Below are 19,140 nucleotides of genomic sequence, written 5' to 3' on the forward strand. Positions count from 1 at the left end.
AAAAATAAATTACAGTGTGAAGTTTTCAGCTGTAACAATACTACCTTAACTATTCTAACTTGATGAAAAACCCAGCCAGAACAGACAGATTCAAGAGGACCACTAGTATTCTGAGATATCCTGTTATGCCACATTCTTACTTTAAATGGCTTATTTCATTTTCTAGATTTTGATAATCACATTACCTGTTTCCGTAAGACACCAATAAAACAGAAGTTATGCAGCAATGGCAGTGTTGTAGCAAAAAAAAAAAGTTATTTTCAACAAGAGAATATATCATACTTACTGTTTTTGAAGAGAACATCCTTCGGATTTCACTTGTGCTACTGCTGAACATATGTGGCATGACAAAATTCAAGAGGGACATCAATTCCAACAGATTATTTTGAACTGGAGTCCCTGTTAGCAGTAAGCGATTCTTTGCCTGTTTGTCCAAAGTGGAAAACAGCAGTGAGAAACATTAGTCGAAAAGGTTAAAAATGGATATTGGCAGAAACAACACAGCTATGGAGAACTGAGAAAATGAGCTTGGTTTAAGTTATAACTATTTAAACTTAATATATATTTAGATCTCATGAAATAATTTCCTGGTTAAGTCAACAAAACCGTTTACAGATCTGTGGGGAACTGAGCATGTATCAATTTAAGACTACTCAGGAACCCTAATCCAGATGTAAGAAAAGCCTTCATGGCTCTATTAGGGTTTTTCTTGTTTGTTTTGTTTTGTTTGGTTTGTTTGTTTTAAGTTAATGTGCTAATTGTTGCTCCTATATCATATCTTTTCTAATGTCATACATAACTTACACACAAGTTTTGAATTGCAAGTACAAGCCATAGTTTAATTGGTTAAAGACCAGCTTCTTAAAAAGGCTTTTCATGAAAATATGATCTTGAAAAAGTCATAAGTGCCAAGTACAAATACTACAGTGTTAAATCACAATAATCAGAGAAAGAGCTGTACTCAAATTCTCTAGTTTTCAAAATGCTGCTGACTCAAGCCGCAAGCTACAAGAAAAAATAATTTTAAAGCTAGTTTTTCTTGCACAGTCTTATCAGAGTAGGACCTTAAATACTACAATGTTTCAGTGCAAGTCGTCAGAATAGCATGTTTACGATCTTTACTATTGTGGGATAAAACTGGAAATTTGCTTAATACTGAAACTGAACCACTACTGTCATTGTAATGATGCTATAGGAAATTTTTTACATTTCTTTGGGAGCTTGTATCCCTGAACAAGTTCACAATGCAGGATCCACTCCTAAGACCACATCAACACTTGTAACTACTCACATACTGTAGTTTCTGGACCACTATGTGTACATGAACTTTACAGTTAATACTCCATTTTTTCCCAGCCCGTAACTACAAAACAGAAAAAAGAGGAGTTGTCCCCTCTAACCCAACAATAACTAAGCCTCTTACATTAATTGTCATAAGGTGCTGGTAGCGTACGGAGCTCATGTTCTTGAGCATATGACCTTCATCAAAAATTGCATAGTTAAGCTTCAACCTGCGAAACAGTCCTCGATCATCTGAGCTGCTAATTGCACAGTTGTATCTGTCAGAGAAAGATATCATAAAAGACACATTAAATGCAAATTTAACATGAACATACTGTTATCACATTCAAATTAAATTCTCTAAAATTGTTAAGAGTTATGGAGAGAATACATGAGGGCCAGTAAGTAAAACTGCCTAGAAGTAACCAACCATAACACAGTTTACTACTGGCAAATAATTACAGTTGACTTGATGAGCCAGTGCTCTCAGCAACACTTTCCAAAAAACCGTGCAAACCTATTACAAAGTAATATGTATCTATTAGCATGTATTATGTAATTAATAGATAATATCTAAAGCATCTATAACATAGCATCTGTTACACATTAATAAAACGTTAGTTAACCATTACCTGAAAACAAAAATAAGTTCCCTTCCCATCTCACCAAACTCCAAACATGGTTTGTTTTGTTGTACCACTAGAGGTCAGTAGCAGCTAACTAAATCTCACTTGTTACACAATTACTGTACTTACGTAGTTACAATCACATTGAAATCGACAACTTTATTATTAATGTCCACCCTGAGATGTTTCCTGTCTTCTTGGGATCCTACAAAAGGACAAAGCATAAAATGAGTACGATTACATATATTTATATACATACAAAAATTAAGACAGTACGCAAATACATTCAGCAATAAATACGTATATTTAAACAACTGTCTTAAAATAATGCTTCCATGAGCAATTCATCTTTTCTTAGGCTGACCGTGCAAGCAACTGTATTATTGGATTCATTCCTAAATTAGATTCCTCACCATAGTAAAAAAGGACGTTCAGTTCAGGACACCACAGATGAACTTCTCTTATCCAGTTATCTGTAAGACATCATTAAAATAAAAAACAAGTCATTTATCCTTTGTTATGTCTTATGTAACTTCAGACACACCTCAACATTAAACCAAACATCTGATTTGAAAGCAAATCCCTTTAAATTCCCCTGAAGGTCAAGAATAATATTTAGGGAAATTAAACAACCCACAACCACACTGTAACTCACTCTTGCTTAACCAGCTTGCACTTTAAACTCCTACAGAAACAGACCCTGCGTGGTCTGTAACCACCACGAAAAAATAATACAATGCTTAACTTTTCAGCCCAATTTCTTCCCTAGATGGCTAAATCCTCAGAAAGCACATCACTTCATTTTTCAGTACTCGCATCCAGAAGTGTTTCATTCAGGAGAGACAGTGCCTCTGGGAGTAGGCAAGAAAGCCTGACAACTCGACCCAGCTCCAGGTGTACAGCCAGCAGAGCGGCCACCAGCGAGGTTACCATGCCCAAGGGGAAACTGCTTGACAGTCAACAAATGCTGACCCCAAACCACAGCAGAAGGGGGGCCTCTGGTAAATTTCACATGACCCAGGCAAGACCCAGATCAGAGCTGAGGAGACACCTCCAGAAAAGTGACAGGAAAGCTGCAGATAGACCACGCTTCCCAGGCATTCCTGTGCTAGATGGCTTGGGCCAACCTGTCACTGCAATTCACGAGCCTCTACGATTCACTTCACAAAAGCACCTTCATTTACACCTTTATGTACACCTCAGGTTTTAAGGAACATGCATTTTTAAGAGTTATTTAAAAAAAATGGCTTCTGGTGGATTTTAAAAGCACACTGAAAACGGCAATTTTGAACTGATGTTGAACAACCAGAAGCTTCTCTGATGCGTTAAGAGAAATTTTTGAAGCCCAAATAAGTATTTTATATTAAAAGCAACATTTTCTTTCTAAATTAAACTTGTTACTTTCTCCTTTCTATAATCAGTCAACAAAACCAAATTTAACTCCACGGAGAACTAGTTTCTGTTCAAACTCATTGGCTTCGCTGACATTGGCTTCGCTGCTTTTGACTGAGGTCATTAAGCAACCAAAATACACAACTAAAAGTCAACCTCATGATTTTAGGATTTTGATCTGCTTTGACAGATTCTGTGCAGCAAAGAGGAAAAAAGACATTGAATGTCTCAAATGCCATGATACCTAATCCTAAGCATAGCCTGAAGACTAGGAATTTCAGCCAACATTCAGTAAGTAAAAAGACTACTTTGCTAAACAAGTTCAAATTGTAACAAGCAGCTTTATTTTTTGTGAAGCATACAGAACATATTGAAAAAAATTCCATGTTAGGTCTAATTAATTCAGAACAAGCCTGCCTTCAGTATGGTTTGCATTCCAATTCAAATTACTTAAGGAGTTGAATAACACCATAAGAAAATTAAGTTTTCTTTCATAAAATTATCTTTGTTTCACAGTCTGTCCATGATTTTTTTTTGGTTTTGTACAAACACATAATTTTGAAGCTTGTAACTTACCTAATGTTGAAGCTGGCACAACTATCAAATGGGGACCCCTATTGCCCTCTTGGTAGAGATAAGCTAGAAATGCAATAGCTTGAATTGTTTTTCCTAAGCCCTAAGAGAAAACAAACCCATTTAAACAAAATTTACAATCTGTAGAACATAATAGCATTTTGTACTCATAAGACAATTACAGCGTAGTCAATGTTAACTAAAGATTACAAATCTGCATAGAAAAATTGTTCTGTTTAACCACATTGTTTTACAGAAGACAATTCCTTCTTAACTACAATCACAGTCAAACTTAATTATCTTTTCAGCTCAACATTTGAGCATCAGAAATTCATCTTTTCCATTTATGAAGTTTTTCATTTTAGTTCAAGTTCATCCCTCAAATCTTCTTCAAAAATTTGCCTTCCTGAAACAGTGCTGCAGACAAATTATTACTTGGAAACTAATTGTTTCTTTCCATTTGAGCCAGTTGTACAAAGGATATTCCAGCTATTTCTGAAGTGGAATTTAATATGGAAATCAGATTTCTTTAAGATAAGCCTATGTATACACCAATACTCACTTTCCTGTCTTCTGTATCATGGATTTAAAAATTTATCCTACCTACCACAAAATATGCACATAAGGTAGTTCTTACAAATACAAAACATACGGAAGTTGAGAAACACTGCCTCAGTCTTAGCGAAGCAAACCCATCCATTCATTCATGGTTCCTCACAAGATGAACAGCAGCCAGGATTAAAAGCAACTGACAACAAATTTAGCACTTGGCAGCTGCATCACTAAGTTTGTTCTGTTGTACAATTACTGGTGGTGTCAGCACCAAACAAAACCTCAAACCCCTAAGCTTTTATTTCAAAACTTACGGGGAGTGTAATGACAAGAGATGGCCGAAATGCTGGAGAAGCAGAAAAGGTTTCTACGCACTTAGTTTTTTCTGTATTGTTAACTACCTGTTTTGAAACTAATGGAGAAAAGTAGAAGATAGGGGCTCACTGCAGCTAAATGCTGGACAAGTAGAACGAATTATATTTATGTGCAAAGAGCTATTAAAATGAATGGTTTGAGGATAACCTGTTATGGTAGAAACTGCTTCCATTGCATCAGAAGATACGACATGACTTGTGATTATCAGTGTCCATGAATCTTAGGCTACCTTTGACTTTCAAATTGAAAGTAAGAGCTCAGCAGCTTCTAAACATTTGGAAAAACTGTTTGCAATTTAAGTTATACTAGCTAAAACAAATTATTTACCTTCTGCTTGGCATTTCTAGGAAATGAAAGAATTTAACAAAGACATTTTTGCAAAACTTTTAACGATTCTTAAATGATCAGTTTCACACTTACCATTTCATCAGCCAATATGCCATTCAATCCGTGTTTATGCAGCAGTGCTAACCAGTTCAAACCAATCTTCTGATATGGCTTGAGTTCCAAACTGTTAAGAAATCAAGCTTAACGTGTAACCATCTTTTATTTGTTTCTCCACGAAACACAACTTTACACTTACGTTAATCACAGAATGGTAAGTTTAACATTGCCTATATTTTAATGCACTTCAGATCTCCTCGTGTAGTGAAAAACACAAACTCTATTTAATCAGTCACCTGAATACCAAAGAGCATTTCTGAACTTTTTAAGTAGTTTATCTGAATTTTCATACATCTTAAATCATCAAAATGAATGTTACAATAAATAACTTTCTTCTCAAATAAGTGGTCTACAACCAGTTAAAAGCAGCTCAACAACTGCTCATTTTTAAAATATGCAAAAAATTAAGTGGCCTTTAGTGGCGTCGGCACCAAACAAAAAACTAAACACATACAATCCACAAAACACACTCAACAGCAAGTCACCCAGTTCAGCATTTTTTTGCCAAAGAAGAAACATCACCGGTAGGCTCCCTCCAAACAGTTCCCTCTTCTTCTCAGGTTCTACTTTGACATAGCTGAAAAATCCTTTTGCTATTTACCACTAACAGCCTCCAAGTCTAATCCAGGTTGCTACTCTGGCCATTCCCACTTCATCCACCCTTCTGCTTCCTAACCCTTAGGATAATGCCCCCTACCATACCCATTTCCATTCCTCCTAAGCTCTCTCTTTATTCCCAATATCCATTTGGAGATCCTCACCAATTTACCTCTCTGACATTAGTCCTTCCCCCCAACACATCCCCGATGCCCCTCCCACTGGATACAGAGTTCTAGATCATTTTGTACATCTGAACTTCCTGACCAAGGCCTTCAGTCCAGCTGATAAACTTTACAAGTTTGCTCAGGTTCATTTCAATTTGGCCTCTTTGAAATAAAAGGTCCCCCATTACAGAAACAGTTTTGTTTGGCCTTTTGTTTGAAACAAGTTGACAACATTCATCAAAAACTGCAACAAGTAAAACAAGGTATTGAGCACTGTTATATCTTTTTGTTTTTATGTGCTTATCCTCCTCACCAACTTTCCTGATACACTTAAAAATATTTGTTGTATTCCCTCAAGTATTGCACATTGCTATCAAGCTCACTGAGAGCTGGTAAGTGTCAAACATTTGCAACTCTACTTTCAGAGACTGCAGTTTTGAAAATCCCAGTATTCAAGTATACCTTATTATCTGAAACCGTTGTAAGTATAAAAAATGGAAAGATACCTCTGATTCAGAATGGAGGGTTGCTCTATGTTCCATCCACATCCTCCATCTTCAGTAATCCTGGTTACTTGTTTTGTCAGTTTATTTGAAATGTCTTCACATTTATTCATGAGCTTTAGAACCACGTCCCTCTCCTTCAGCAGTATCTTGCAGTTCCACACTATGTCTTCTGACAAACCAGCAGTCTTAGTCATTTTTGTAAACTGCAAAACAATAATAATAAAAAAACCCAACTATGAACACTGGTAATAGCAGCAAAGGTGCTATGGTGCAAATCCACAGCTGCTGCAGGCAGCAAGTATTTCAAGTAGCAGACAGCAACAGCATCCCAATCTCCTCTCAAAACTTCAAATATTCCTTACATGCTTGGCCCAGTGCAAAACTTTGTGAATCCACACGGAAGGGCAGCATTACAGCTCCTCACACTGTAAAACATATCTTAAAATAAAAGAAACAATTTCTCTGAAGAGTTTCTAATGTAAAATATAGGAGCTTTAAACTCTTAAAATCCTCAAAGAGAGGCAATGTACAGCGCAAAGCAAGCTTTGAATGCCAGGTCCACTAACAGAGCAAAACCACAAAAGGAAGAAAAAAAAAAGTACCGATTATCATTAGATTTCCTTTTAAGCAATCCCTATTAGATACTAAAGGTGTAAGATGTAAGCACAATGTAGGCATCAAAGCAAACCAACCTATGAAGAAGGCTATTAAGGTTTTGTTATGAATCTGTCAGGAGCTCAGCATTACTCTGTTCCAGTTCTAACTGTACCACAAATGGCACATTCATACCGGATTTAGGTAGACTGGAAAAAAAATAAAGATTTAATGGCTAAGAAGTTTCCCAAAACCATGTCAGGTTTTTTGTGATCACCAAGTACTGACAGGCCCAAAAGATCAACAAGAATTGGTTCATTCTTTTCAATTCTTCACATTTCAGTGTTGGAGGAGAATTTCTTCACTAAGCTAAGATTTACCTAAAGTCTTTTTTCTTGCAATGAACCTGACCTCCTGTGAAATCTATGAAACACAAACTTAGACAAATCTACCAGGTCATTAGCACTTGCCAACACATTTTCATGGGCGGTACCATCATCCTGACAAGGTTTTAGCACCGTTTAGTTTCTCCATTTTTTTGCATAGAATCATAGAAAGGTTTGGGTTGGAAGAGACCTTAAAGATTGTCTAGTTCCAACCCCCCTGCCATGGGCAGGGACACCTTCCACTAGGCCAGGCTGCTCAATGCCCCATCCAACCTGGCCTTAAACACTTCCAGGGATGGGGCATCCACAACTTCTCTGGGCAACCTGTTCCAGTGCCTCACCACCCTCACAGTAAAGAAATTCTTCCTTACATCTAATCTAAATCTACCGTCTTTCAGTTTAAAGCCATTACCCCTTGCCCTATCACTACATGCCCTCATAAAAAGTCCCTTCCCAGCTTTCCTGAAGGTCCCCTTTAGGTACTGGAAGGCTGCTGGAAGGTCTCCCCAGAGCCTTCTCTTCTCCAGGCTATGCATGTGTTTCATGTCAGTATTACGCTCATTTTACAGAGGGACAAACAAGATAAACCACACAAATGCATTTTCTAAACATCACAGCAAACAAGCTGGCAGAGGACAAGTCAAGCTACCAGAATCTCAATGTAAATACAAACTAACACAAGGCCTCTCCACCGCTCCTGAGCACACCAGTGTTTGAGTCAAAAGCTTGCAGCTGAGCCATGTGGACAGCCCACATTCAGTATCGCTGTGGCTCCCTATCCCGCAATAGCGTATTTCCTCCTATTGTGGCTGAGAAGAGATCTTTAAGTGCTTTAACTGCTCTGCCACCATGTCCTCATCTTCCCAGAACACGTGTTCCCACCTTGACCAAGGCTAACTTCCTCTGCTGCTTTGTACTCTGAGTCTACTACTTAGAGCAGAGGTTGCTTCACTCATGCTTGCTAGAAGATGCATCTAATCTAGCATCAATTTTTATTTTTATTTTTTTAAAATGGCTCCATGTCACAATCCTTCCTACATCAATCATGAACACATGCTTTCTCCAAGAGCTCTTGATCTTTTTTGTAATGAGAATTGCTACTCACCAGTCTCATTCTCACAACCTTGTGCCAGCCACAGACTTGCCATGTGACACCATGTCTTTAATTAAAACTAAAATTTTCCTAATTTTTTCCTTTTAAACTATAAAGCATTATTAATTTTGACACAGAAGCCTTACTTCCACCACTTGCTTCCTCAAGACCACACCAGTTACTTTACATTTCCTTTCTCTAAACTTTGTATCTTTACTACAATATGGATATTCTCCTTCAGGCCCACCAGCTTCTCCTGGATTCCATGTAGGGCCATCTACAAAAAGTGTAAAACCTTCTAATAAATTTATTTCTGCAGTAACTGGGGTCATATTTGTAATTATAGTATTTTCATGCATATTTACGCATAAATATATTTCACAGTAAAGAACAGACATCTTCCTTTTTTTATTAATGGATTTAAAGAATTGAAGAATACAAGATCCTTTGGATTTGCCATTCTTTTGTTAAAACAGAAGTAATTTCCACAGATTTTTCTGAATTTTCAATCGGGGATCTGTTAAAATTTAACACAAGACTTCACAGGCATGTATTCTAGAATTCCTTCCTTAAAAAAAGGAGGGGTCATATGATCCAGCTATTACATGTTAAGTAACTGATTAATATTGCCACATTGCAGAGTAAAAGCAAGCTTTGTTAAGCTGAAATGTACAAGCAGGCTATGCTTTGACTCCAACAGAAATAAAAAAATAAATGGAGTGATGCCCTCTACTGACAGCCTGCCATTACAGTTTTGGGGGTGTTTGGTTTGTTTGTGGTTTTGTTCCATTTTAAACAAAACCCAGACAGTTTACCAACACTCATAGCTTAAACCAGGCTAAGGCACACTTGTCAACACTTGCAAAAAAGTTTGCTAAATAGACACCTCTTAAGAAATAAAGAGAGACGTAAAGAACATGATTTTTAACAGGCAATTAAAAAATTTCAACATTTGTTTTGATGCCTAAAGCTTTGGTTGGCATGACTATAAATCCTGTAATCTATAAATAAAGGTATGGAGAATGAAGCCATCTGTTATTAAGAGAAATTGTATTGTTTCATGTCAACACATTAACATTCATCTCCAAGTTACAACAAGAAAAAACTTTAGCCACTGGTTTATATGTGAAACACACAATGTTATCCTGTCATGCAGAACGCAAAGCAGATCCTCGGGTGGCCTTTGGTTTACTAGAAGTTCTGACATGCTCCCAGGCTAATTTTTTTTTTTTTTCATATGAGGTCCAAAAACATGAGACATTCACGGACAACTGAACCTCTGAGCTTCCACAGCATGCTTTGAAGAAAGGTCCACTGGAGTCCTGGGCTGCAGCACTGCCCATGGAGCATAACCGCCCCACCAGCATGCTCTGCTCGGGCTTACTTTACACCACTTGAAGGCGATTTAGGATTTCACTTCACTGCCTAAAGGTGAAAGGCAGCCTCAACCTCCATCAACAAACTCCAGTTCCACCTTAAGCAGCTCCAATTTCTACCCTGATGCATTTGCTGCTTCCCTTCAGTTTGCTTGGGTCCACGGTGCTTCTGGATTTTCTTCTAGTTTGGTTTTTGTAGCAGCTTGTACATGTGCAGTCAACCAAAATGAGAGATGATAAAAAAGCCAAAGCTACCCTCCCCTGAGTTTGTATCTCCTAGCTCATATGCTACTGCAGTATACAAAATATGATGCACAAGTAAGTCCATCTTTGACTGCTCAGTTCTCCCATTCCCCTAAAAGTGGTAAGATAAAAATATGCTATGTCAAAATTTCTATGCAATATTTTGCATCAGTTTAACTTGCATGTACTCCTTAAGAATTTGTAATTTTTAAAAACAATAGACATTGTTTAATTCACGTAAAGTCTTTAAATGCAAAAAGAGAGGGTTTATTTTGTGGTAGAATAATACCACGAATGAGAGAAATGAGAGGATACAGCAAAACTCATAGATACATATGTTTCTATGCTAAAAGGAAATTCAAGCAGTTAACAGGTATAAACCTTAAAAATAAGAAACTAAATAGCATTAAACTCCCTCCAGTTCGTACCCCTGCATCTAGCAGAGGCAGTGTGAAATTGCATTGGGCACATACAACAGGCCAAGGAACAGGACACCTCCCCAGACCCCAAAAGTTCAGCTGGGCTCCTTCTGGAGCCAGTCTTGGCTCTGCCCTTGCTCCTTGGCACACACTGAACAAGCAGGTATTGGCGTTACATGACCGCGTTTACAGCCTGTCTGCTGAGGAAACGGTGCTGAGAGCTGCCATTTCCAACACTGGCCAATTCCAACAGTCTGGAAAAAAAAGCACTGTTAAAACTTAATTAAGCACCAACGAGTTTTTTAGAGGAGTGAGGGTGAGGAGGAAGGGTGATGGGTGCCCAGAAGTGCTTCCACCAAGGACAGAAATCATGCTGTCTGCCAGCCCGTAATGTGTGCCAGTGGGGTGTCACCAGGACCCCGAAGCAAACAGGAGAGGAAGGTGGGAAGCCAATGTAGGAAAGGACCCACCAGGAGGGGAGGTATCTCTAACAGCTGTCGGTTTACCAACACATCTGTCCTGAGGAGGTGTAGAGCATGAAGCCGGTACAGAGCAGGCCTGCACCGTGAGAGGAAAACATCACTGAACACTGGCCCCTTGCACAAAAGCTACTTAACATATGACATCAGACCAAGACACAGGGAGGTAAACTTTCCTCTTCACGCTGCCCTGCAGTCTGCTCTGAACCCTTGTCTTCGCCTTGCCCTCCACAGCCAGCCATGTTCTCGGTGCTCCTCCCTCCCTCTCCTCCTAGCCCCCACAGCCCCGCTTTCTGCTGATCGCCCTTTAGTTTGCCTACCCCTGCATCGCCATCTGCTCCCCTTGTGTTACAATCCCCAATTCCCAGCAGGGGAGAGCTGCTCCTCATGAACTTCTGCTGCGGCATCTCCCATTTGGTCGCCACACCTCCTCTTGTGTCCCAGCTCCATGCTTGGGCTTGCTTCTACAGCACGGGCACCTGGGACCACCCTTTCAAACCTTCTGCCCTCAAAAAGCAACGTGCAATTTTGAGTTGTGAATACAAGGAGTACTCAGAAAGACGCTCCCTCAGAGCACACATCCCAATCTATTTTGTGACCTACTACTCTCCCTACGCACACAACACATTCGGGAGAGGCCACAGGTCCTTGCACAGAGAAGCTTCACTTCTCTGAACAAGGAGACAGACACCTAAAGCCTCAAGGACATACCTGAGCACTCTTTATGCAAGTTAGTGTTTGAGAGGAAGCAATCATGGCTAGTCATCTCCAGCACTGAAAACTGGCTAAAACTACCCTCCTGGAAAATGTAGTTGATCTACAGTACGGGTGTTTCTAAATTGCCAAGGGAATTAATCCTCATGAGCAAGGATGTTTTCAGGTCTCTCCATTTATTTTTTGAGAACCATGTTTGTTAAATTTTTTTCTGTGTGTTTTAAGTGTTATCAGATCAAGTTAAACATCTGTCTTAAATATCTGCTCCAAGGAATAAGTATTTTCAAGCACTCTTAATAACGTCACAAGCTTGAAGTTCATTTAAATCCACCTGAAAAAAAAATTCTTAGTCCAACTTAAAAAGCTTGTCTAGAATGAAAAAAAAAATTTTAATTTACATTTTCCTGGAATAAGACGTTCAATTTCCAAGTAAGCAAGCTTTAGTCCTAATCTCAGGCTGACAGCCTTAAGATCTTCCTCAATTCTAATAATGAGCAAGTGGTAACAACTTCTAGTGCTTTACATTGTGTTACAAAAGATACCATTACAGTAAAGAGAGACTTTAAAACTAAGCCAATTTCTTTAATGCTGAAAGTGAATCAGCTCTCTCCATTATTCTGCCACGCTTATTAATTAGTAGGAAAAATATTGGGTCACTGAGCTACTGGATCTTTAGAAACAATTAAATCCACACCGATACAAAACATCTGCTAAGATCTGCTGCAAACTACTACTCTGGGCAAGTATTCACAATACTACATAAACATGTGGTTGCTGACAGCAGCAATCTTTATGAAAGACAAATTTTGAACACAAACAGGCCCATGCAGCTTTTCTTCTGTTAAATATTTCACACAGAGAAAAGGAGAACAGCCCTGTAGCAAATATTTCTGCAAAGAATTAAGCTCAGGCAAAATCCAACAAGTTTAGAAAGCAATAGCCGTATGACAGATGTTCTGTGAGAAGCCAAAGGCTTGGGGCAAAACGGATTTCTTTTGCAGCATACCTGCACCCTGTATTTTTTAAGTATGCTCCTCTTATCTCTCCCCCTTGCAACACAACATACAAAGATCATTTTGTTTTCCTTAAAAATGTTTAGTATCTCTTACTGTTTTGTGGTAAAACATTTCACACACCAAATAATAAATGTTATTGTTTTACCCGTATTGAGGAAGTTCTGTTCTGCTCTGAAAAAAATACAAGCAGATCTTGCATACATCAGTGGGGGAGGTTTCAGAACACATACTGATGAAAAAACATACCAGTTACTGTGTAAGAGGGCCTACGCTCACTTACTGCTTTAAAATCCAAAGCACTAATAAATTAAACCAAGAAAATCTGCTGTAATACACTTCAAATTTCTTACCAGGATGTTGCTCTTATCAGGTCTGATGTCTTGCAGTTAACTGAAACTGCATGAAACATGAAGGCAACAAACAAACCATGGAAAACATTTGAAAGTAACATCCCAATGACAGTAGATATTCTACTTACCAAGAGGTATCATTTTCCCTTCTGCTGTGGATTGTGGTTTAGCCTTCTGATGCTTTACCTTTTATTAATAAAAACACAGCAGCTCGCGCCACTAAAAATGGCTGCATTACTTAGCTAGCAAAACCATGCTAGAGACTAAGCTGCAGTAGATTAAAGAAAAAGAAAAAAGCAACCAAAAAAACCCCACACGACTGTTTCTTGTATGAAACTGAAAATATCCATGCTGGCACCTTCAGTCATGGAGCTACCCTGGAAGCTGCTGCTGCTATTCAAGTGTCTGCAGTAAAGGTCCTGCCACGTTCTTGCCTCCTGCATGGGTTTTCAGCTACAAGAGCTCAGAACAGGCTAGCAAACACCTCCTTCCCAAATGAAAGCTCTAATTTCTTCTTCTGCAGTGAAATCAACCAACTTTCTATGCTACAGAGTGAGTGACAGTAATGTCAGCCAATCAGCTTGAGTTTTTCAGGAAAATCACCCCTTAATTCATTCAAAATCAGGTCATATGACACTATTTGAAATGCTATTGGCTTAGGAGGAACATAGCATTTTAGCCTAATCAGGATAAGGCCACCCATCTAAGCCTCCCTAGGCTGAAGCCACCTTGACTCTAGGCAGGCTGGGGATAGGAAAAGAAGAATGCAGACCTACCAGAGCCTCCCAGCTGTTAAAGGGCCGGAGCGCTATTATCTTCTGAGCCTTTTTCTGAGAACACTGGGGAATCAAAGCCAGTTCACTCGGGGAAGCATCCTGCAGGAAGCTGAGGATTTTCACTTTGTAGCCATCCTCCATCACTTCGTCGCCGCTGCCGTAGTCCTCGTCAAGGGAGCTACCACCGTCTTCAGAAGCTGACTCGTCCTCCGAGTCTTCTGTTTCTCTTTTAGTACTCCAGATGCTCCTTTTGCCTTTGTCCTTTTTCCGAAAGCCATTCTGCTCTTTCCCGGTAGATTTCTGCTTCGGCTTCTCTTTACTCTCATCACTTCTGCTCTTGGCAGAGGCCTCAGTCCAGTCAGAAGCTTCACTTTTGGGAGGAAATCCCATGCCTATGCATGCGATATAGAAGGCAACAAGTCAATGCGTACTGGTTAAGCGCAAATTAAAACCCACTGTTCTTCCAAAATAAAACCTATATAGATATAAAACACCATTCTAGTATTTAGTACACAACAACTCAACAGCAGGTGTTACTAACAAAAAAGAAGAGAGGAGCAAACACCATGCAAGTCTGTTTAAAACATGTAAATAGTACCAACTGTGAGTATGAGATGAGCAATACTAATTTGAATACTGCTCAAAGAGCAGAAGGTTTTAAGTAACTACCTTCAAATACAGATGATTAACACTATGTAATATGTGTCAGCTGCAAAAGCTCCAAGGTAAGAGCAGGTAGGCAAGAACTCTGATGTATCACTGGGATGAGATACTGGTCCCACTCCACCTGACTGCAGAGATATTAATTCTGCTGATTTCACAAAACAAGCCTACTTTCAGCATTAAAATGATATACTTTTTCCATTTTAATGCATCTCAGTACAGCATTAGAGGTGGTACAACAAAAACATGCACTTGTTAAAGAAACCGGAAGAATGAGGTATTTCGGACAAAAATAACCCTACTGTCTTAAAGTAAGATAGAGGCTATTTATACAGAATGTGAGCAAGTAATTTTCAGAAGTGACTTGTATAGGTTTTTATTCCTTCTTTGGAAGAAAGCACTTGCAATGCTTTCTCTTCTGCCCAATCCCAGCTTGCTGCTGATTGACTCCAACCCTGATGTCTGCTTTCTCAGAAGCAGCAGCAGCAGGAGGCAAGGACCCAACCTCACGCATACTGATAGCTTTCTCCACTTGTAAAGAATCCAGTTAAGAATACTCTCCTATCCCAAGAATACTTAAATAGCTGATACAGCAAAACATATAGATATCTGACAGCTGTGTAACACTGAAAAATAATCAACTCATTAAATAGTGTTTAAGTTATAACTCACAGATTTACCTGGAATCATGGTTCTTGCTCCCTACCACATTTAAAGCATGGGTATTTATAAATTGGTTGCACAATTTAAGGCCTATTTCTAGTATTTTTCTCTCCTAGTATATATTTTAAAAGGATAAAATAGCATATGTCACTTGTCACCTACGCAGTTATTTGCAATTACTGATTTACAAATTACCCCAGTTAAAAACCAAAACTTATTCTTAAACAAGCAGGAGGGGAGCAGGTGTCAGCTTTGACACATTTCAAAATATATTTTATGATATACCTACAGGTACTTACAACTTCTTATATAAATCTGTGTTAGCAAGCAAAGATATTTATCCATACTTACAGAGCAAAAGATAAAAAAAAATCATGACACTTCAAAATACAGAAGAATTGAGTTTCCTTCTTTTATCCTCCCCATAATACTATTTTCAAGTATCAGCGCAAGTTTCTAGGCATAGTGCTGTCAGGACTATTATTGCTGGACATTAGAAAATATTTGTATCACAAGTCTGTTTATGTTGGGATAAAATGGATTATAAATCTGTCGTTACCCTCATCATCTTCTGCAAATACTCTCAGGGCCTCCAGTGCTTCATGAAACACCCAGTTATGTTCCTGAAGCACATCTCTCAGTTCCTAGTAAAAGATAAGAAATTTTGTACTGTGGTAAGATAAGCAAAAGCTAAATTTCTGTGCATAATAACGTTAAGGCACTAACACTTAATTGCACACGGCAAAGAAAGCCCCTGTAAATCAGATGATTCAAAATAAAGGAAATCAAAAGGAGAAAAACCTTTCAATTTACCCTTATACACTCAGTTCAGGCAGAGCTGCACTCCACTTTCCAGAAGGGTAAGAACACACATAAACAAGCTTTGCTTCCAACAATTTAAAGCACAATATTAAAATGCCCTGACCAGTTGCTGAGTATCATCAGGTACTAAACTAATACAAAGTGCACAGCATATCTAGTTGTCCAGGGGAGAAGAGTGTGAGAGAGAGGGAGGGATGATTTTTCCACGCATTTTTATAATAGGTCATCAAATTTGACTATGTCAGGCTTGTCACAGGACCAAAAAGGTAGGATGAGAAGTTCCATATAGTCCTGATTACATCCAACTGCTCTGAGTTCAGGGCAAATTATATTCCAAAAGCAGCAACAGAGAAGACCTTCCTACCCTGGGCTCTTTCTAAGAGTGCTGCTGATGTAAGGACTGTTTCATTTGGACTATCAACAGCTGCAATTCTCTTAAGAAGTCAAAACTTGATATGCCATCAGGAGACATGAGCTCACCTCCTTATCCAATCCAGGGAATGTATTTTGCAGCTTCTTCACAAGCATCTCTTGCCTCTCCCATTGTCTTTGGGGTTCTGACTCATCCAGCTATGTTAAAAAAAAGAAACCTATTAGGTTTAATGTAAATTACAAGCCTAGAAACAGAAAAAAAAAACCCAATTCAAAACAGTCAAGCCTAATCAATATTGCTTACCCTTAAAGACCCACTCTAAATGACAAAAGCACTTAAGACAAATCCAAGTTGCAGAAGCGATTCCTCATACATAGCCAATGATCAAAACAAGACCAAAACTTTCATAAGCATAGAAAATGTCTTCAGTCATAAAAGACTGGCATTCTTTACTTGATAAGCATACACAGTGCAAAGTTACATACCAAAATAGAAATAATTTAGAACTATCTAGTTTGTATTTCTTTAAAACAAAAAGTTAGTAGTGATTCTGCATGATACTTAAGGCAGAAGATGGCAGGGTTAACAGTCAGTCACTTAGGTTAGATTACCAAGCATGCAGTATTTAACCCACCATAAACATGTCAAATGGTGTGTTTATGTGAAGATTTACAGGTAAAAAAAAAATCCACAAATACTGTGTCACAGCACCATGGAGTCAGATCAAAAGCTGGCAAAAGTTTTCATCAACAATAGCTTCACTAACAGCTATTATCAGCCTGCAAAAAGGGAGGTTTCTTATTCATAAGTGCCAAAACTTCCACATGCAACAAGCTGCTCTGTTATGTATTCACCACAAAGAATTATGCAACTTCCTTCACACAGCTTTGAATGCAAAGTGGTTACAGATCTACTTATCTACAGCAGAGATGCCAACAGGTTTGATCAATATTTACTTCACTGAATGATGCCATTTGCTGAAATAGCACAAACCAGATCACCCAGAAGCACTCCAAGTAACAGAGGACAGTTCCTTTCCTCAACGAGCCTATGGTATTATTAAGAGTACAGCTACAGTACGTACAATAGCTGGCAAAGTATGTTCTAGTCTTAGGAACAAGACAAAAAGGAAGAGTGAGAAGAAAACCCTGCAAGTTTTCTCACTATGATTCTCTAGTACGAATTCTAAAAACCCGTGTTTCTGCTTTATTTTTCCCAATTCTTCCCCTTTTAACCGTAATGGAACTGTTAACCACAGAAATCAAACTGCTGCATGAAACCAGATTCAGTGAAGCATTGTTTGCTAGTCTGGCTGGGTAATAATTCAGTAAAGTCTCCTTTGTAACCTAACCCAGGGGTTTCATGAGAAAGAACAAACCCAAACCCTGGCAAATCTTGCCTCACAAATTTCACAGCTATCTTCCAGGAAGTAGAGGACTATGTGAGTAATACTATTTTTGCTTTCATGGAAAACTCTGCATTTTCTTCATTTTTTTTCTGAGGACAATTTTTGGTTAAGTTTCAACAGAGATAGTCACCATCCTCCATCCGGCCCTCCAGCATGTACTGTAGAATTCCCTTTCTCTACCCTAAATGGTTTTCAAGGATGTCTACGGGGATGCCTGGGAGCTGACCTCATGACAACACTGTAGGACTGTGCATAAGATCTGCCAAATACCAACCTGAATGCACCAGGATAATTACATAGATCCTATTTATTAGCAGAGGTCAAAGTAATCATTCCTTTAAATGTAACCAATTCATTCCCTTAAAGATTTCCTTAAGTCATAGTTTCAAATTGTCCTGGTTTCAGTTGGGATAGAGTTAATTTTCTTTCTAGTAGCTGGTATAGTGCTATGTCTTGGATTCAGTATGAGAAGAATCTTGATTACACACTGATGCTTTAGTTGTTGCCAAGTAATGTTTAGGCTAAGTCAAGGATTTTGCAGCTTCTCATGCCCAGCCAGCAAGAAGGCTGGAGGGGCACAAGAAGTTGGGAGGGGACAAAGCCAGGGCAGCTGACCCAAACTGGCCAAAGGGATATTCCATACCATGTGATGTCAAGCCCAGTATATAAACTGGGGGGAGTCAGCCTAGGGGGATCGCTGCTGGGGACCTAACTGGGCATTGGTCAGCGAGTGGTGAGCAATTGCATTGTGCATCACTTGTTTTGTATATTCCAATCCTTTTATTATTATTGTCATTTTATTATTATTATTATCATCATCATTATTAGTTTCTTCCTTTCTGTTCTATTAAACTGTTTGTATCTCAACCCATGAGCTTTACCTTTGTTTTTTTTCTTCCTGATTCTCTCCCCCATCCCACTGCAGGGGCAGGGAGTGAGTGGCTGCATGGTGCTTAGTTGCTGGCTGGGGTTAAACCACAACACAAATATATACATAAACAACATTACTTCTGTAACACAGAACAGTAGCAACAGATGTTAAACTTCATCTATTTGAGGAAACACAAGGAATGACCTGATGAGGCAAGGTGATCTGTAGCCTTTAACTCCCACTGATGTTCACAAGAACTGAATAGTATCACAGCCTCACATACTGCTACCTGCCATCAACCACTTCCACAAAAGCAGTGAACAGGCTATTGGGATACAAGTCCACAAATGCTAAAGAACAAAGCAAGTAATTCCATTCAGA

General features: G+C 38.8%; 1 protein-coding gene across 3 annotated transcripts in view; it reads right to left on the minus strand.

The window, feature by feature from the left end:
- SMARCAD1 (SWI/SNF-related, matrix-associated actin-dependent regulator of chromatin, subfamily a, containing DEAD/H box 1) overlaps positions 1-19,140 on the minus strand; it is a 47,751-nt gene that overhangs the window by 7,185 nt on the left and 21,426 nt on the right. For 2 of the 3 annotated variants that reach the window (XM_052776323.1, XM_052776331.1), the window contains 10 exons: positions 16,588-16,677; positions 15,845-15,929; positions 13,960-14,351; positions 6,514-6,716; positions 5,220-5,310; positions 3,876-3,975; positions 2,321-2,380; positions 2,037-2,112; positions 1,424-1,559; positions 287-424 (listed from right to left, as the gene is read on the minus strand). In XM_052776323.1, the coding sequence (XP_052632283.1) occupies positions 287-424; positions 1,424-1,559; positions 2,037-2,112; positions 2,321-2,380; positions 3,876-3,975; positions 5,220-5,310; positions 6,514-6,716; positions 13,960-14,351; positions 15,845-15,929; positions 16,588-16,677 (1,371 nt within the window). Of the gene's footprint in view, positions 1-286; positions 425-1,423; positions 1,560-2,036; positions 2,113-2,320; positions 2,381-3,875; positions 3,976-5,219; positions 5,311-6,513; positions 6,717-13,311; positions 13,442-13,959; positions 14,352-15,844; positions 15,930-16,587; positions 16,678-19,140 lie in introns of those variants that run through there. The other variant, XM_052776343.1, reaches the window with a different exon arrangement.

The sequence above is a fragment of the Harpia harpyja genome, chromosome 2 (assembly GCF_026419915.1).
Source record: "Harpia harpyja isolate bHarHar1 chromosome 2, bHarHar1 primary haplotype, whole genome shotgun sequence".
Classification (NCBI taxonomy): domain Eukaryota; kingdom Metazoa; phylum Chordata; class Aves; order Accipitriformes; family Accipitridae; genus Harpia; species Harpia harpyja.